This window comes from Gossypium hirsutum, chromosome A03 (assembly GCF_007990345.1).
Source record: "Gossypium hirsutum isolate 1008001.06 chromosome A03, Gossypium_hirsutum_v2.1, whole genome shotgun sequence".
NCBI classification, from domain to species: Eukaryota; Viridiplantae; Streptophyta; class Magnoliopsida; order Malvales; family Malvaceae; genus Gossypium; species Gossypium hirsutum.
The window spans coordinates 108,664,871-108,683,750 of record NC_053426.1 but is presented as its reverse complement, the minus strand read 5'-3'; the positions used below and the strand labels follow the sequence as shown (position 1 = coordinate 108,683,750).

The 18,880-nt window shown below is 34.4% G+C and overlaps 1 protein-coding gene, 1 long non-coding RNA gene and 1 pseudogene across 4 annotated transcripts; 1 reads left to right on the top strand and 2 right to left on the bottom strand.

The window, feature by feature from the left end:
• Positions 1 to 8,206: 8,206 nt before the first annotated feature.
• On the top strand, positions 8,207 to 9,304 carry LOC121221126 (uncharacterized). Its single transcript, XR_005918507.1, has 3 exons — positions 8,207 to 8,538; positions 8,796 to 8,904; positions 8,995 to 9,304. It is a non-coding gene; the product is annotated as an uncharacterized lncRNA (long non-coding RNA).
• Positions 9,305 to 11,243: 1,939 nt separating this feature from the next.
• On the bottom strand, positions 11,244 to 12,182 carry LOC107940821 (dehydrodolichyl diphosphate synthase CPT3-like; annotated as a pseudogene).
• Positions 12,183 to 15,258: 3,076 nt separating this feature from the next.
• Positions 15,259 to 18,290, bottom strand: LOC107940818 (probable serine/threonine-protein kinase PIX13). 3 transcript variants are annotated; one of them, XM_016874281.2, is made up of 7 exons: positions 17,965 to 18,290; positions 17,727 to 17,816; positions 17,306 to 17,619; positions 16,829 to 16,964; positions 16,582 to 16,724; positions 16,369 to 16,492; positions 15,259 to 16,216 (listed from the first exon to the last, which is right to left on the bottom strand). In XM_016874281.2, exons 2-7 carry the CDS (start codon positions 17,791 to 17,793, stop codon positions 15,768 to 15,770), a joined length of 1,233 nt encoding a protein of 410 aa, XP_016729770.1. In that variant the 5' UTR covers positions 17,794 to 17,816; positions 17,965 to 18,290; the 3' UTR covers positions 15,259 to 15,767. The 3 variants fall into 3 exon arrangements, with proteins under 3 accessions (XP_016729770.1, XP_016729769.1, XP_016729768.1); XM_016874280.2 differs by having other exon boundaries at positions 17,727 to 17,826; positions 17,965 to 18,280; XM_016874279.2 differs by having other exon boundaries at positions 17,727 to 18,284.
• Between the last annotated feature and the right edge of the window lie 590 nt (positions 18,291 to 18,880).

Sequence of the window (18,880 nt, the reverse complement as noted above, 5' to 3'; positions counted from 1 at the left end):
CAGCTCCACTGCAACTTCAGGGAGACAAAATCTTGTGTCTTCAATCAGCTCCAATCTTTATTCTTTATTCAGCATGTGATCCTGAGCTCAACTCATTTCTCGCAATATGAATTGACTCTTTAAAAATAGACATTAAAATAGAAATTGAATATAACACAGCACGTGAGCCAAGGCTCAACTCACTTCTCGCAATATGAGTTGATTTTTAAAACAAAATTTGTAAAACAGATTTTGAAAATACCTCGGTATGTGACCCGAGGCTCAACTCACCTCTCGTAATATGAGTTGATTTTTGCAAAGCATAAATTGAAAAAAAAATCAATTGAAAATACCTCGGCGTGTGACCTGAGGCTCAACTCACCTCTCGCAATATGAGTTGATTTTTTTGACAAACATAAATTGAAAAAAAAATTGAAAATACCTCAGCGTGTGAGTTAAGGCTCAACTCACCACTCGCAATATGAGCTGATTTTTTTTGAAACACAGAAATTGAAGAACAAAAATGGAAAACACCTCAGTATCTTGAGGTTCAACTCACCTCTTGCAATATGAGCTGATTTTTTTGAAAGACAGAAATTGAAAATAGCTCAACGTGTCTTGAGGCTCAACTCACTTCTTGCAGTATGAGTTGAATTTTGAAACAGAAATAAAAATTATCTCAGCGTGTCCCAAGGCTCAACTCATCTCTCGCAATATGAGTTGATTTTTTTTTTGAAAGACAGAAATTGAAATTACCTCAGCGTGTCCTGAGACTCAACTCACCTCTCGCAATATGAGTTGATTTTTTTGAAAGGCAGAAATTGAAAATACCTCAACGTGTCAGTCAAGGCTCAACTCACCTTTCGCAATATGAGCTGATTTTTTTGAGCCGTAGAAATTAAAGAACAGAAATGGAAAATACCTCAGCGTATGACCCGAGGCTCAACTCACCTCTTGCAATATGAGTTTGTTTTTATAAAAACAAACAGAAATTGAAAATACCTCAGCGTGCCCTGAGGCTCAACTCACCTCTCACAATATGAGTTGGTTTTTTTGACAAACAGAAATTGAAAATACCTTAGCGTGCCCTGAGGTTCAACTCACCTCTCGCAATATGAGTTGATTTTGACAAACAGAGACAGAAATTGAAAATACCTCAGCACGTGAGCCGAGGCTCAACTCACCTCTTGCAATATGAGTTATTTTTTTGACAATATAAATTGCAATTACCTCAGCATGTCCCGAGGCTCAACTCACCTCTCGCAATATGAGTTGATTCTTTTGAAAAGCAGAAATTGAAAATACCTTGACATGTGACCCGAGGCTCAACTCACCTCCCACAACATGAGTTGATTTTTTACAAACAGCAATTGAAAATACCTCAGCGTGCCCCGAGGCTCAACTCACCTCCCGCAATATGAGTTGATTTAAAAAACAGACATAAAAACAGAAATTGAAAGTGACTCAACACGTGAGCCAATGCTCAACTCACCTCTCGCAATATGAGTTGATTTTTTTGAAAGTAGAATTTGAAAATACCTCGGTGTGCCCCGAGGCTCAACTCACCTCCCGCAAAATGAGTTGATTTTTGACAAACAGCAATTGAAAATACCTCAGTGTGCCCCGAGGCTCAACTCACCTTCCGCAATATGAGTTGATTTAAAAAACAGACATAAAAACAGAAATTGAAAGTGACTCAACACGTGAGCCAAGGCTCAACTCACCTATCGCAATATGAGTTGATTTTTTTTAAAACAGAAATGAAACATCCACATACCAAAAGATGTCATCTGGTGGAGCTCAGGTGTCTTTTCCTTGATTCAGTATAACTAACATTGCATCCTCTTGCTCCGCTGGAATACCTGCATATGTCATTCATGATGTTATCATGATATACACATGTTTGTCTTAAATGCCTTTATGCCTATCTAATTATGCTATGAGCTTTAGGCATGTTTGTCATATATCCATTTTTCGTCACAATTTTTGATGATCCGCGTTCATTGCTTCGACTCTTGACTTTCTCTTCAATACCCGTACCCGTCCTTAAGCTTCACGAATAATCTGTGTTTCTCAGATATCACTCTTTTGCCCCTGGTTGAGCTTTGTCCTTGCGTTGAGGCTCTTGTACTTATCAAATTCTTACCCAGGTAATGCTTAACATTTCTTTTGTTTAGAGTATGTCATTTCACTATTTATCATGTAAATGAACCACATAATGAGATGCATGAAAATGGTCAGGTAGGGACAAAAGGATACCTCACATTTATTCATTTCAAATGTAGCAAACAAAGAAAGTTAACCAATGATAGTAAAAGAGTGTCATAAAGAGAAAAGGGATTGCATTCAACGAATACAAATACTCTAGATATTCAATGCATGAACTCTTCTACGTTCCTCAATCAAGAATCTTTTCGAGCATGGCTTCTTACATAAAAGATTTCGAGCTTTCAGAAATGCTTCAAATACGGTAGTCTCACTATTTGACCCACCGTTCAAAATACCTTACTTTTTAAGCCAATGCTTGCTTCATTAGAACGCCCTTTCGGGTTTTCATCCTAATCTTTTTTGTTAATCAAGACGACCTTTTCGGGTTTTCACATTGATCACCCTTTTTTTAGGCATAATATTTCTTCATAGCATCTGAGTTCACTGGATTCGGTAACTCCTTCCCATCCATCTTAGTGAGAATCAAAGCTTCACCCGAGAATGCCTTCTTTGCGACGTATGGACCTTCCCAATTTGGTGCCCATTTTCCTCGGAAGTCTTTTTGTATTGGGAGAATCTTTCTCAGCACGAGCTCTCTTTCGTGGAATTTTCTTGGCCGTACTTTCTTGTCATGGGCTGCGATCATTCTCTTCTGGTACATCTGTCCATGGCAGATTGCCTTCAGACATTTTTCTTCGATGAGGTTTAATTGGTCATATCGAGCTCGAACCTATTCTTCTTCCTTTAATTTCGACTCCATTAGGACTCGTAGAGAATGGATCTCAACTTCGATGGGTAACACAGCTTCTATTCCTTAGACCAGAGAAAAATGAGTTACCCTTGTAGATGTCCGTACAGATGTACGATATGCATACAAAGCAAATGGTAGCTTCCCGTGCCAGTCTTTATATGTTTCGGTCATTTTCCCAATAATCTTCTTAATATTCTTGTTGGTTGCTTCAACAGCTCTGTTCATCTTTGGGCGATAGGGTGAGGAATTATGATGCTTTATTTGGAATTGCTCACACACTTCTTTCATCATCTTGTTGTTCAAATTCAAGGCGTTATCTGAAATGATCCTTTCAGGCAAACCATATTGACAAATGATTTCCTTTTTCAAAAACCTGCAAACCGCAGTCTTCGTCACATTGGCAAACGATGCGGCTTCTATCCATTTTGTGAAGTAATCAATAACCACAAAAATGAATCGGTGTCCATTAGAAGCTTTTGGGGAAATTGACCCTATAACATCCATGCCCCACATAGAAAAAGGCCATGGAGAAGTTATGACGTGAAAGGGCAAAGGGGCTACATGAATTTTATCACCATAAATTTGACATTTGTGGCATTTTCGTGCGAAATTAATGCAGTCGCTTTCCATCGTCAGCCAATAATATCCGAGTCTCATAATCTTCCTGGCCATAGTGAAACCATTGGCATGTGTCCCGGAAATTCCCTCATGGACATCTTTAAGTATTTTTCTAGCTTCAACAGCATCTACGCATCTCAAGAGCACCTAATATTTTCCTCTTTTGTACAGGATGTCCCCATCAAGAACGAATCCCACTGCCATTCTTCTGATTGTTCTTTTGTAGTTCTCGTTTGCTTGTTCGAGATACTTTTGATTCTTGATATATTCTAAGACATCATAGAACTATGGCCATCCATCTGGCTCTTTTTCAATGCTGAAACAATATGCAGGAACTTCATATATGCTCATTTGAAGAGGCATTATTTTTGTTTCTCTGTTTTCTTTGAACATTGAAGCCAAAGTAGGCAGGGCATCAGCCAATTGGTTTTCTTCTCGTAGGAGGTAATTAAAAGTTATTTCTTCGAATTTTTTAATCAATTCTGCCACTAGATCACTGTATTTAACCAGTTTCGAGTCTCTCACTTCCCAATCTCCACGGATTTGGTAAATCACCAAGGCTGAGTCTCCTTATACCTCTAAAGTTTTGACGTTTCGTTCAATAGCTGCACGAAGTCCCATGATACATGCCTCATATTCCGCTATGTTATTAGTACAAAAGAAGTTCAGCCTGGCAGTGAGTGGGTAATGGTTCCCTTCTGGCGATACTAAGACTGCTCCAACCCCATGCCCCAATGCGTTCGATGCACCATCAAAGCTCATCTTCCATGACTTCTCTTTTAGTGACTTGCATTCTTTTTCTGTAATGCACATCAAGTCTTCATTTGGGAAATCAAATCTCAATGGCTCGTAATCCTCTGTTGTTCGAGTTGCTAAGAAGTCAGCTATTGCACTTCCTTTTATCGACTTTTGGCTCACATAGGCGATGTCATACTCTGACAGTAAAATTTTCCATCGTGCCATTCTTCCTGAGAGTGCAGGTGATTCCATCATGTACTTTATTGGGTCCAGCTTTGAAATTAACCATGTTGTATGATACAACATATATTGCCTAAGTCTCCGAGCTACCCAAATTAGAGCGCAACAGTATTTTTCAATGGATGGATACTTTGCCTCATATTCAGTGAACTTTTTGCTGAGGTAGTAGATCGCCTTTTCTTTCTTTCCTGACTCGTCGTGTTACCCCAGTACGCAACCCATTGAATTTTCAAACACAGTCAAATACAATATCAATGGTCTTCCCGGAGTTGGCGGTACTAGAACTGGAGGATTAGACAAATATTGTTTTATCTTATCAAAGGCCACCTGGCATTCCTCATTCCATTCTCCAGTGTTATGTTTTCGAAGAAGCCGAAAATTTGGGTTGCATTGGTTGGTAAGTTGAGCGATGAATTGGGCGATGTAGTTTAATCTCCCTAAAAATCCTCTGACTTCCTTTTGTGTGCGCGGATGTGGTAACTCTTGAATGGATTTTATTTTATCTGGATCAACCTCGATACCTCTTTCACTGACAATGAAGCCTAACAACTTTCCCGAGGTAGCCCCAAACGTACATTTGGCTGGATTAAGTTTTAACTGAAACTTTCTCAGCCTTCCGAACAACTTCTTGAGGTTCACTACATGCTCTTCTTCTCCTTGGGATTTAGCAATCATATCGTCGACGTAGACCTCTATTTCTTTATGCATCATGTTATGGAATAGCGTCACCATAGCCCTCTGATATGTTGCCCCAGCATTCTTTAACCCGAATGGAATCACCTTGTAACAGAATGTTCCCCACATTGTTACGAAGGTAGTTTTCTCCATATTCTCAGGGGTCATCTTAATCTGATTATACCCCGAGAATCCATCCATGAAAGAAAAAAATAAATGTTTTGTTGTGTTATCCACCAACGTATCAATGTGTGGTAAGGGAAAATTATCTTTAGGACTTGCTCGATTCAGGTCACGGTAATCCACGCACATTCGTACTTTGCCGTCTTTCTTTGGTACCGGGACTATGTTAGCCACCCATTCTGGGTATTTGGAAGCTTGTAAGAAACCCGCATCAAATTACTTTTTGACTTCTTCTTTTATCTTTGACAGCATCTCAGGTCTCATCCGTTTTAGCTTTTGCTGAATGAGTTTGCATTCTGGTTTCAGTGGGAGTCTATGGACTGCTACATCTTCATCCAATCCTGGCATGTCTTGATATGACCATGCGAATACATCTTTGTACTCGCGGAGCAAAGTAATCAAATTATGCCTGCTGTCCTCTGAAATAGAAGTCCCAATTTTCACTTCTTGCTTCTTTTCTTCAGTTCCCAAGTTTATTGTTTCAACAGATTCTTGATGAGGCAAAATCTGTTTATCCTCTTGTTCCACCATTCTTAGCAAGTTAGGAGACGAGACATAGTCTTCAGCATTTTTTTTTGCTTCAAATTCTCCTAAACAAACAGCCTTCTCAAAATCAATTTCAGGACTCGTAACGGGTTTGTTCATGCAATTGATATCTGAGCACCTGAAAGTTGAATGGAAAAAAGGAAACTATAGAGGGGCATCTAAGTATTGAAACCAACAAACTGAATGTTATGGTATGGCATGAGGCAAATGTAAAGATAGGCTATGAAATGATTATGGAATTAGTGATAATGCGGAAAATTGTGACAAAATGCATCTTCATTGATATTCATTTAAATGATAAAGAGCGAATGCAAGCTCTTACAAAAGAATTCTATTACATCTAATGACATAACAGAATGTTAACGTTTGAGCATTACTCTGAAGACTTATAAACTACAAGAAGATCCTCGGCAGTCCAATTGTTCAACATGAAACCCGGGAGACAAGGGCGTATCTTTGAGACGTCTTTACTCGAGTCAGATCCTTTGTCAATGACATTTATACTAATATTCTGAAAACCCTCTTCGATCATTAACATTATGCTTTGTGCATTATACTGCCCTGGGTATATCATTCCCGCGACGTAAATGTTTTTGACAAAGGAGGGTACGTTATAGGCTCCCATTCTAATTCTCAGCCTAAGACTCTTGCAATCCGCCTTTCTCGATCTTTCTGTAACTATTTTCTTCTTTTTTACATGTCTAGCTAGAATCCCAAACCGTATCGGGCCTTGTGGTGCACTGGCTTTAGAGCCCTGACTATTCCTTGCAGATACCTTCCCAAACCTTTCCTTACTCGGGCTCCTTTTCCTTTGACCAAAGCAGTCATCATCTCCATCATTTTAGCCATTTGATCCCTTTGCTCGAGCGATTCCTCTCGAGATCTCACCATCAAGTCTCTTGTCTCTTGCTGTGACTTAGCCAGTTGTTCTTGTAATTCCCTTTGGACTCTTTCCATTCTTTCGATTCTTTCATTGAACTCAGCCTCAATTGTTCTAGCTTGTCGACGCGTTCTATACGAATGGCGTGATTCCAGATTTGAAGTGTTGTGACTGCGAATTATATGATTCTAACCTTAGCGAATGATCATGGGATAGATATATGCAATGAATGAATGAGTGCATAAATGAGTGTTAATCATAAAAGATATGCAAGAAATGGGTGTTGATTTCAAGATAGCCCCTATTTAGGCATTTCATTCATCAAAAGAGTCTATTACACAATGCTTCGGTCACTCGTATAATTGACTCCCCCATTAGAAACCCGTTTTTGGCAACCATTCTCTAATCAACACATTCTTAACAAGATGCCTATAATATATGATGAAAATAAAGCAAAGACGAACAACCCTGGCTTGTAGTCAAATATAGGCAAAAAAAATCATGGAAAATTTATCAAATTACGCTACCCGATCTAGTTTATTAAACCAACCCAATCCCCTTGCATACAAAGTGAAAGTGCAAAAGGTAAGAGGCGTTTCTCCTGTGTACTTATTTTGGTGACTATGGAACAAGCGGAGGTTCGGCATGGCTCTAGTTAGGGGGCTCGTACGGTTCACTATATGCGGTTTTGGTTCTAGATAGGTACTCGAATTGTTCGTCCTATCGTCTACTAAAACTAGTATGAAGTCTCGGTCATGGCTCATCATAGGCTTACGAGATCAATTCGAGGGATTACATTTACTTATGCCTATGCGGAGGGACAAGTTAACTCACGAAAGCATAAGTCATATGTAACCCGAAAGTATTTACTAGCCTGTGTGAAGGGACGAGTTAACTCACGAAGGCATAGCGTTTACTTTCACTTAAACGGACGGAGCCCAGGTATAGAGCTCATGTTATGCAAAGATGCTCGTGCACGGTGTGTGGGGAGAAACTCACAAACCTTTACGTTTTATTTAAAAAACTAAACCAAAACTAAAATCACAAAAATATAAAGCTGAAAAACAACCGGATAAAACAAGTTAGAATATATACAACACGATGCAAATGCATGATTTTTTTGAAAACAAAAAATTTGAGGATCACGACTAAATGTTAATTTGAACAAGGAACTTTGAAAATTTTGACAACGCGAGTTTAATTCGAAATCTTCTTGTTTGCCCCTTGAAGTTGTTAATGGCTTACGGTTATTGTCTTTTTTCTTTTGTACTTTTGGCTCAAACTTCTTTTTGAGCATAGAAGTTATAAATGGAAAGAAATTAAGTCTGTTGATGAACATTTATTAATTCTTAGTTGCTAATTTCATGCTGTTCAATTATTGGCATTGCCATAATTTTTTTTATAGTATCAAGCACTAAAAAGATTTTCATATAAAGCTGGCAATGGGAAGGATCATATTTGCTCTGAATTATTTTCTTGTACAAAGTTGTAGTTTCCTATTTTGCATTCAGAAAGCTCAAACATGACTTAAAACTTATATATATATATTCTCTTGTTCAGATTAAATTTGTATACTAAGGAGTGTGATACTGATATATTACTTATGAACTGGTTTGGGCTATTTCATGGTTCTTTATGCAGAATGTTGTGGTTGATCAAGCACTTGGGCCTGGAAAAAGAGTTACCGTTGCAATGGGAACTAACCAAAACTTGGATTATGGTAATAAAATTGTTCTTATACTATTTCATGTTTCATTGTCATGTAATTGTTTTTCTGAATTGTTTTTCTGAATTTAGCTGATTGCATTGATTGTTTTAATTCATAGGATCAGTAATGGACATCATTCAGCTTCATTGTTTAGTTTTTGGTATTGGTGCTCATGACATAGGCAGAGTAAGTAGAGATTCCCTTCTGCTGAAAACGAGGAACAAGTAAGCTTTTGATTTCTTCTGCTGAATGCTTGCTTTATATTGTAGTTGAACTAAGATCTTGAGGCAGTACTGCAACTTGTCAACAAATATGCCTTCTGGTTTTTGGTGCTTTAGAGGAAACATGTGCTCTTGGCAATTTAGCCTTCCTGGAGAGGTAAATTACTTTTGATTCATTGTGATTTTTTAGCAACCTTACCTCATGGCCTTTTATTTCCTTATTTATCAATGCATCATATAAATCCAGAATTGGCAGAGATTGCTTTTTCCCTTAACTTGTGGAATGGACACATGAAGTTGGAGGTTATTTTCAATGGCAACTTTGGATAGTATTCGTTTTCCTGCTAGATTGGTGAGCTATTTTGTTTGAAGTGAAGAATCGGTTTCAGGAAAGGCCAATTGGAGTTGAGAGCAGGGTGAAAGAGATATTGTATCGGCTTGAATTTCTTCTATTGAATGCTTGCTTTATATTTTTAGTTGAAGTGAGATATTGAGGCAGTACTTCCGTTTAATTCAGAATTGTTGTAAATTCAATCGAGTTCTTGATGATAATTCGATATGGTTATGTTTTTTTATTTTTTAGAGTTCAATTCTTACTTATTAAATTTTATTAGTTATAATTATTTTAAATTTTATTAAATCATATATTTTAATTAAAATATATTTAATATTAATTATTTCAAATTATCTTTTATAGTATCATATAATATATTATGATTTGAGTAAATTCATATAAGAATATTAATTATTAAGAATTTTATTAAATTATATATTTTAAGTATAATATATTTAATAATAATTATGTTTAAATATGATTAAATTATTTATTATTCATATTAATAATCTTATCAAAATTTAAATAACAATAACAATAATAATTTATCAAAACAAATTTTTGGTAATTATTAAGAATTTTATTAAATTATATATTTTAATTAAAATATGTTTAATAATAATTATGTTTAAATATGATTAAAATATTTATTATTGATAATAATAATCTTATTAAAATTTAAATAACAATAACAATAATCATTTACCAAAACAAATTTATGCTAAGGGTATTCTAGTCATTTTAGTTTTTTCCACTATGCTATTACACCTCTATTCCATTCAACCAAACACAAGATTACTATTACGCCTCTATTCCATTACATTCAACCAAACAGTTGATTTGCTATTACACATTTAATCTAATACACCTCTAATCCAATACACTTCTAATCCAATACACCTCTAATCCAATACAGCGAACCAAACACACCCTTATTTTGTATGCTAAAAGGATCTGCTAGAAAACATTTAAAAGAATTCAAGATGCATAAACAAAGAACAAAAAAATAAATAAATAAATAAAGGCAATTAATCAAATCCCATGAAAGGAAAGAGAAGAGCTTACAGAGATGAGAAAAAAAAATAAAAAGAAATTAGGAGCCAATATGAAGGCACAAGAAAGAAGAAAAAGTAAAAGGAATGAGAGAAGTTTAGGCCTTCTCGTGTAATAATCAAGGTTCGTCCACACAAAAACAAAGGTCCTTGCCTTTTCATCTCCACTTTTTTCAACTGATTATAACAACTCAACCAAAAAACATAGAGAGGAAACATATAAAAGCCCTAATTCTCAATTCCCAATAGAACATAACCCTAAATATAGAAATCATTAAGAAAATCTATAAAATTGTGGTTAATTCACAGATGAAACATCGTTAAGTAAATTTACAGATCGATTAGAAGCTCTTCTTCACCAATAAGAAGTTGTGGGGGCGAATAAACGATGAGGAAGGAAAAGTTTGGATCTCTTATGGTTTTTCCTTTCGACTTCTCCATTTCTTCTTATCCTTCTTCTTTGTATGATGGTTTTTCTTATTTTAAAAAAATTAAAAATTATTAATTTTATTTTAAAAAGTATAAAAAATGATAATTATAATAAAAAAAGCTTCAATATTCTTTAAAAATTAATTAAATGCTAACATGTCATTCACGTGTATGCCACGTCAACAAAGTTAACAAACGTTATCTTTTCCATCCATTTTGGAATGACTTAACAAAAAATAGAGACAAAACTAAATAGAAGACTAAAATAATTTCTTTTATAAAGTTAGAGGGCCAAAAAAATTATTATACCTATATTATATATATATAAAAAAAAGACTAGCACCATAAATTGGTCTAATCAAACTTGGGTAGCCATGCCCATAAGGATGGTACAATTTGGGCTTATTTTAGTACTAGACTAGCCTACTAAATTAAATGGAGCCCTTAGTCACACCCTATTTCAATTTGAGCCGAATTTATTTTAATTATAAATTGTTCTTGAAGCTTTGTTATTTTTTAAAAATGAAGTGATTGGATTTTTTAAAAATTAAAGTTGAGTGACTTTACCCTTTATTCTTTTAGCATAACCAAACCCAGCACAAGAAAGTATCAAATTCAAAAATAGAAAGAAACTAAAACAAAACATGGTGTACCAACACACGTAAAATCATATACCTAACATTTCATAATTCCTACATCCATAAAGGCACCAAATGTTTCATCAACAATTAACTACTCTAAATGTTTATTCTTCTTCTTCCCAAGTAGTTGGTACCTCTAAAAATTCAACACCGCCCAAACTAAATGCTAGAACCCAATTTTCAGCCACAACTCCGACGTCGAATATAGGTAGCTTTCGACAGTCTGCCATAGTAGGAATTTACTCAGTCAGTTTCCACCTGAAAATCCGTATAACAATATCAGGATCAAGTGCAATCTCCATATACATTCGTTTCTCAATATCTGCCAAACTAATAATACCACCATCATTTTCGACCCATTTTTCTTCACAACATTTTTCAACAGCATGAATAATTTCATTAGTGGAAGTATAGGCCACACAAATCATAAGCAAAAGACCAGAATTATTAACAGTCGACGCCAATAACTTGTCTGCAGCATTCCTCAAATGTTAAGGTAACAACTGTAGGTTCCCCGAGAAATGAACTCTGACACCGTAACCATTAAGGAAGATGTCTTTTCGACACAAGAGCTCAAACTTCTCGGTCATGAGATCCATGATGGATTGAACTTCTTCGGGCCTGCACATGAAATTATCGATGCTGAAAGCGTAGGCCGTCATATATTTGATCCCCAGTCCATAGCAGTAAATAAGCATGGACATGAGAGAAAAGTAACTAGCTTCATGGCCGGCCACTTGTTTCAGCTTATTTTGCCTTGCGTATCTTCTATTGCCGTCCATCACGAAGCCGATGTGGGAAGGGATTGGACCAACCGATAGAACACAATGCATGCATTTTATAAAAAACCGAACAACTTTGGAAAGAAACTTCATCATTTTCTTACGAAATCCACCCTGTAAATGAACAAAGAAAAAAAAATAATTCTCTTCTATCATATAAATCCTTGTTCACAATATCATCAGCGGTTTATATTTTCTTTAGCTCGCCAAGCAGCTCATCCCCTATATATGATAAAGCTATAGCCTATAGTGCAAACAAACTTTCTTTTCAAAATCACATCGTACAATGGTCCAAATGGTGACAATTATTTGAAAATGGGATCTTTTTATCTTCTACTTTTGACAACTAATAATAAATCTTTAACAAAAAATAAATAAATTTTCGATTTTATTTTTATTTTCTACTTTTGTAAATATAATTCTTTTAATTTTAATATTTTTGAATTTTTATTAACTTAAATCTTTTTTAATTTTTAAATCTAATCCCTTTGTTGCCACATTACATTTATTTTATTTGAGTTTTTATTTTAGTGTATAATCTTTTTAAAATATAATATTTAGAAGGTGTTTTTTTTAAGGTACATATTTACAACGTGTTAATAGATAAATAATATTACGTAACATTTTGTTCGTATCATACTATTCTATATGTTTTTTTTTTATTGTCAAGGATATAACCAGGCGACACGTAAGGCCTTGGTTGTATGGGATATTAACATTTCTAGTCCTTTTTATTTGTAAAGCATTCAATTTAAGCCATATTTTCAACATAATTTGTACTTTTGTTTTTTTATAATGTTTATTTTACCCTGAATTCTTTGTAATAGAATTACTGAATATACAATATCCAACTAAAAGTAGTCACCGACTGTCGAACGAGTAGCAGGAAAATTGTGTCACCAAAATAGCCATGTTATAACTTTCACCCAAGTAGTAGTTTTGCTCAACTTAGGCCAACCAATGGATAGTAATTATTGTCTGGTCCACTCCCTCGGGATGAAAATAAATAAATGCAAAGAGGCAAAATGGGTCCATGATTATTATGTTAGGCATGGGATAAAATTTAACTATTGGGGTTTTATTTATAAAGTTATTCACCATTTTTGTTTTTGGTTTTTTTCTTTTTTGGCAACTCGTGAATCAGAACATGAGGTATAGATACTTTTACATAAAATATTTTCATCAAAACATAAGGTATAGACAGTTTTACATAGGTATCGATATTTGTCCCTGTATTAATTGAAAATAATATTTAAATCATTTCTAAGTATATTCGATTAACGAGTAATGTCCCTAGACTTTTAATATAATATTATTGGTTTTTTTAGATGAAAATTTTATCATTTAATGTTCAAAATACCTAGCGATTAGCCAATATTATTTTGACACCAAATGTAATATTTCTATATCGGGTTTCAAGGGTCGAATCGAGTATAGATGTGTTATATGGCAAGGGTTTTTCATATAAATTTGTTGGTCTTATATTTGATTCTCAAATAATATTTTTCAATTGTGTTATTCGAAGATTATATAAAAGAATAAAGAGATGAAAATGCCTTTATAATAATATTAATTATCTTTTAAAGTAAGGATATTTTAGTAATTTCAAACATTATCAATAATATATACTTATTATAAAATTGATACATTTATTTTTTTTCCTCATCTATAATTCACAACATTATCGGTAATATATATTTATTATAAAACTCCTGATTGAATTAATGTTATGGTTTAATAGAGTATCAACCTAATTAAGGAAAAAATTAATTTATCATTTTTTAAATAATAATTAATATTATAATTATAGTAATTTTATGTTTCTATATTTTTATAAAAAAATAAAAATTATATAAAAAGAAAAAATATGTGTGGCTCTATTACTCCTATTATGGAGTTTTCAACAATTAAATATTCTAACAATATCTAAATTTCACTCGAAGAGGATACATATCCCTGGAAAAAGATCACCATTTACCATAAAGCTTCTGCAATTATTGGTAGTAAAATATGAAACTGAAAGGGACAAATCCAATTAATTTGATACGTACGAGTGACACCATTCTAGATATACATAGTAATTGTTCTGTCAAAATAATTTATTTTAATTACCAAATGTTATCCATGAATAATTTTTTTATATAATGAAAAAATTATTATGTTATAAGTACAAGAGTTCAGGTTTAACGTCTTTAAAAAAAATTCTCATAAAATAGACAAGACATTTAAAAAGATTGATAATTTAATATATAATAATAGGAAGATGTAATTTAATATATAAAGTTATAAAGTGTGACACGTGTTACATGCACAATGAACACGTCATCTAACATGGTGGGTTCACTTTTTAGAGAGAGAAAAAATTATAATGTTAAAGTTAAATGACTAAAAACGTGAACATAGTATTGTAGAAATTATTTTTACCATTCCTTTGTTAAGGTTCTCTCCATTATGCGAAACTAAACTAATTATTATATATCAAACTCGGTTATAAGATGGTAAGATTTTGAGTTGGTGTCTTAATTTTCTTATTATTGGTATTTGGTAGATTGGGTTGTTTCTTAGCATTATTTTTAATATTGTTTCAAGTAGGATCTTTTGTCCGAGTAATACACAATTAATTAAGATAAATTGATTCGTAATTGTCTTTTTTATTCTGATAGCAAGAGCAATTTGGCATGGTCAAACAGAAGAGCAATTGGATCATGTTATGAAGGTGAATAATTTAATTTAAATAACCACGTAGTTGAGTATGTTAATTAGAGTCGTGTTTTTCTAAATTCTAAAGTTGTCAATAGATTAAATCTTAGAAACATCTTTTTAAGACTCTTTGATTGTGAAGAGTCGATTGTCGAACTGTTCTTATAATTGATTTACAACTAAGAAAAAGATGATGGTTTGGATATGTTCTTTGATCGATTTAACCGGCTTACAAGAGAATCAGAAATTATTTTCAAATCAACTTACACTAATTTAATTTGAAATTTCGCTTTTTATCCTTTTCTGTTTTTTCGTATATTATTATGCACCTTTTCGTTTTTAAGGAAAATTTGATTTACATTGGCGAACCCCTGAATGGCAAGCCATCACTCTAACGGTGCGACGATGGCGGACTTGAGGTGTGAGAGAAGTTGGACATCCTCTCCATTTACTCAAGCCTATAAGTATCGAATACGAGAATGTTCCCAGCACAGGCATATTCATCGCCTTTGAAGAGTCATATTCTCGTATCTAAGTCTAAGACACGAATATTCGAAAGAAAGGAGTAAAAGATAATCAGCCAAGCTCCCAGTTTTACCTGGAATGCAGGTTAGATTTATGAATAACAGCAAGAAGTGCAAAAATGGAGCAAATAAAACAACTTTCTACAGTACTCAGGATACACCAAAACCTTTTATTCTACCACTGTTGAGACAAAGCCTAGAAAAATTCTTTGTAATTCAAAATACATGAAAACTATAATATAGTACTCAAGGACCCACACCAAAATTATAGGCAGGTCTCATAATTTGGATCCCCATTACTACTATTTCAGATTGATAAACAAAGAGATTCGCGGTGTAAAACAGCGTTGATAAAACTAACAAGATATCAAACTCAACTCGTGTACTTACTGAAATAGTTACAAGTTAACGATTATCATATCCATATGTCTGACACAAGCCGGACTGCAAAAGTTGAACTCGTAGATTCTTTGGAAAAGAATAAAGAAATGGGAATTGTGTGAAAAACAATTAGCACGGTAATTCGAGACCTGCAACAAATTGAGCCAGTGTGCCAACTTACCTCACCCGTGGTGGGGTCTGATAACCACGGCCTACTTCATGCTTTGGAGCGAGTGGAGATCGTTGATGAACTGGCTGCTGGCGATGTCTACGAGTTGTGTGATGAGTGGAACGGTTTTTTGGCTCTGTTGGCTTTTCATTGATTGACTCGATCTGTTCCAAAGTCTCCACAACTTCTTTCATTGATGGGCGGTTCCTAGGTTCAGGTTCAAGACATTTTAAAGCAAGTTGAGCTATTCGAAATGCAGCTTTGGAAGGATATTTGCCCTCCAAACGATGGTCCATTATGTTCTTCAATTTTCTTCTTTCAGATAAATGTGGCTTTACCCAGTCCACCAGAGTATGTTGCCCGCTTGGGCGGTTTTGGTCGAGTGCTCGTAAGCCGGTTAATATTTCAACTAAAACAACACCAAAACCGTACACATCGCTCTTTACATATAAATGTCCTGTTTAATCAGCAAAATATTCAAGTCATGGAAACTGCAAACCCTGATTTGCTCAACTGTCTCAAAAATACAACAATATGGTGCAAAAACAAGGACATTAATTTCCAAAGCACCCGAAATTCGGAAAAGGTTTGAGAGCAAAATCAGATTACCTGTAGCAACATATTCTGGAGCTGCATAACCATATGTACCCATGACTCTTGTTGTTACATGAGATTTGCTAGCTGAAGGACCCAATTTGGCCAACCCAAAATCCGATATCTTAGCTGTATACGACTGCAATAAAACCAATAGCCAAACCAATTAGAAGGTTACACCTCCATATCCATCCTATGGTATAATTCATGGGTTGTATAGAAAGCTACCCCATCAAGCAGTATATTTGAAGCTTTAAAATCTCTATAAATGACTTGCTTGTCCGACGTGTGCAAGAACGACAGGCCCTTTGCTGCTCCTATTGCAATTTTAAGCCGTATACTCCATTCGAGTGATTGAACAGATGAACCTCCTGGATAACAAAAACCATGAAGGAAAGTCAGTACACACACAATTATATGCTCACACGAATAATAGGAGACTTAAAAAAACAACAGCTAAGTTTTAAGCTCTTACTTCCGAATAGATGATTTTCCAAGCTGCCCTTCTGCATAAACTCGTAAATGAGAAGAAGCTCTTGATCCTCCCAACAATATCCTAGTAGCCTCACAAGATTAGGATGAGACAACCTTCCTAAGAAATTTACCTCGGACTGCATCGATAAACAAGAATCAGAATTATGTACATGTCGTAATGTACAAAGAAAATCAGTATAACATGCACTAAATTACAAGTACGAACGTATCGCCACCTAGAGAAAGCGAACTGGATAATGTACTCCGATGTTACTACAAATTTTCTTTGGGGACTTCAGTGAGAGACACCAAACTAGATATCTCACTATTTCAAACCCAGAAACCAATAGGTATAGAAATACCATAAAGTTCTTATAGTGTCAATTTCTATTACTAACCTCAATATATATCTATCAGTTCTCAAAGAGTGTTCCACAAATAGTAATGTAATTGTAAAGCATAAGAAAGAACTATTGACCTGCCATTCCTCAAATCCTTGTAAGCTTTCAGAGTTGAGTTTTTTAACAGCAATGAGGGTTCCACTACCACTCTTCCCTGGTGTTTTCTCGTCAAGCCAACCTTTGAAGACTTTACCGAAACCTCCCTCGCCCAGCACCATTTCAGGCCTGAAATTCTTAGTTGCAGACTTCAATTCTGCAAAACTGAAGATCCTCAGATCAGGTGCTGGCAATATCTGCCCATTTGGGAAAACCTCATCCCCACTTGAAGCTGAGAACCTACTGCCCCTAGATATTGAAGTGGATGCTGTATTGCTGGTTGTTTGAGATATCACTATTTCAACCACAAAATTGAAAAAAAAATTGCACTCAACAAAAGAAACAAAATAACCCATAATCATTAAAAAAAACACAGAAAAAGAAAGGGATTTTGAAAGGTACCTGAACTGAGACGACCAGTGGTGGTTGGTGTTGGATTATCAGCTGAAGAGCCCCAGCAAATCCCCATCTTGAAAAACCTTTTACCCTTCCCTTTGTCCACCTCGTTGGAGTATAACCAGACACAAAAATCAGCAATAGCAGAACACAGAATTTCCAAACCATAAAACGAAAAACAAATATATCTTTTAACAAGTTGATGCTCAAAAAATTCAACTTTTTTCTGCTTTAATCCACCAACCTTTTTTTCTCAATTCAAAGAAAAATAAAATAAAATAAGTGCTCCAATTGCTTTTCTTTGCTTTGGCTTTTTCTTTTTTATAAATTGGCTTGAATTCTCAGTTCCTAGTTATTTCCATTGCCACTAACAGAGCAACTAAAACTTGACAATGGAAATGTTAATAACAATAATTAAATTTGCCCAAAAAGAAATCAACAAAGGGCCAAAGTATGAAGTTAGGGTAATAAAAAAAGACGAAGTCTTTTGATGTTTTCACAGACGACATTAATGAAGAAAACCTGTTGGCGGGTAATATAGACTGGAATTTTTTCTTGGGTCAACTGCCGTGTCCAAGAAAAAAAGGTCAGTCAAACATAAGAATATTAATAAATGTATTACAATCTAAACAAATTTCAAAAGACAAAAGAAATTCAAACACTTTACATTTATTTATTTCATGCTTTGGTTTGGAAAAAGAAAAATGAATCATGGAACTATCCGGTTTTCTTCATTTCATGTGCTTCATGAAATCACTGTGTGAATGCTAATGTCGAAATTTTGTAGAAAGCCTTGTAATTACATGTTTTTGATAAATTTAGACTTTTTATTATAATCTCATCATTTTTATTATCTTTTAAAAAAATTAAAACATTATTTTTGTCAAATAATTTTAATTTTTCGAATCTTATATTTTAATCACGTGGTGACATGGCATATATACCTTAGCATTTGTCTATACATTTAGACAAATATTATATATATAAGTCAAATTATATAATATAACGGATAAAAAAATTAATTTTAAGACTTAAAATTAGAGCTGAGGGTTAACTTATGTATCGAAACTAGAAATTTAAAATGGTTTATATATAAATATTAGGTCGAGAAATTTGATTTGAGTAAAAATATTAAATCCATTTATAATATATGGTTAAGT

Coding starts and splice junctions, on each gene's coding strand:
- LOC107940818 (XM_016874281.2), bottom strand. CDS start 17,793: ATGGGGATTTGCTGGGGCTCTTCAGCTGATAATCCAACACCAACCACC. Junction 17,620..17,726: donor CACTGGTCGTCTCAGTTCAG/GTACCTTTCAAA, acceptor TGGTTGAAATAG/TGATATCTCAAACAACCAGC. Junction 16,965..17,305: donor AAGGATTTGAGGAATGGCAG/GTCAATAGTTCT, acceptor TTATCGATGCAG/TCCGAGGTAAATTTCTTAGG.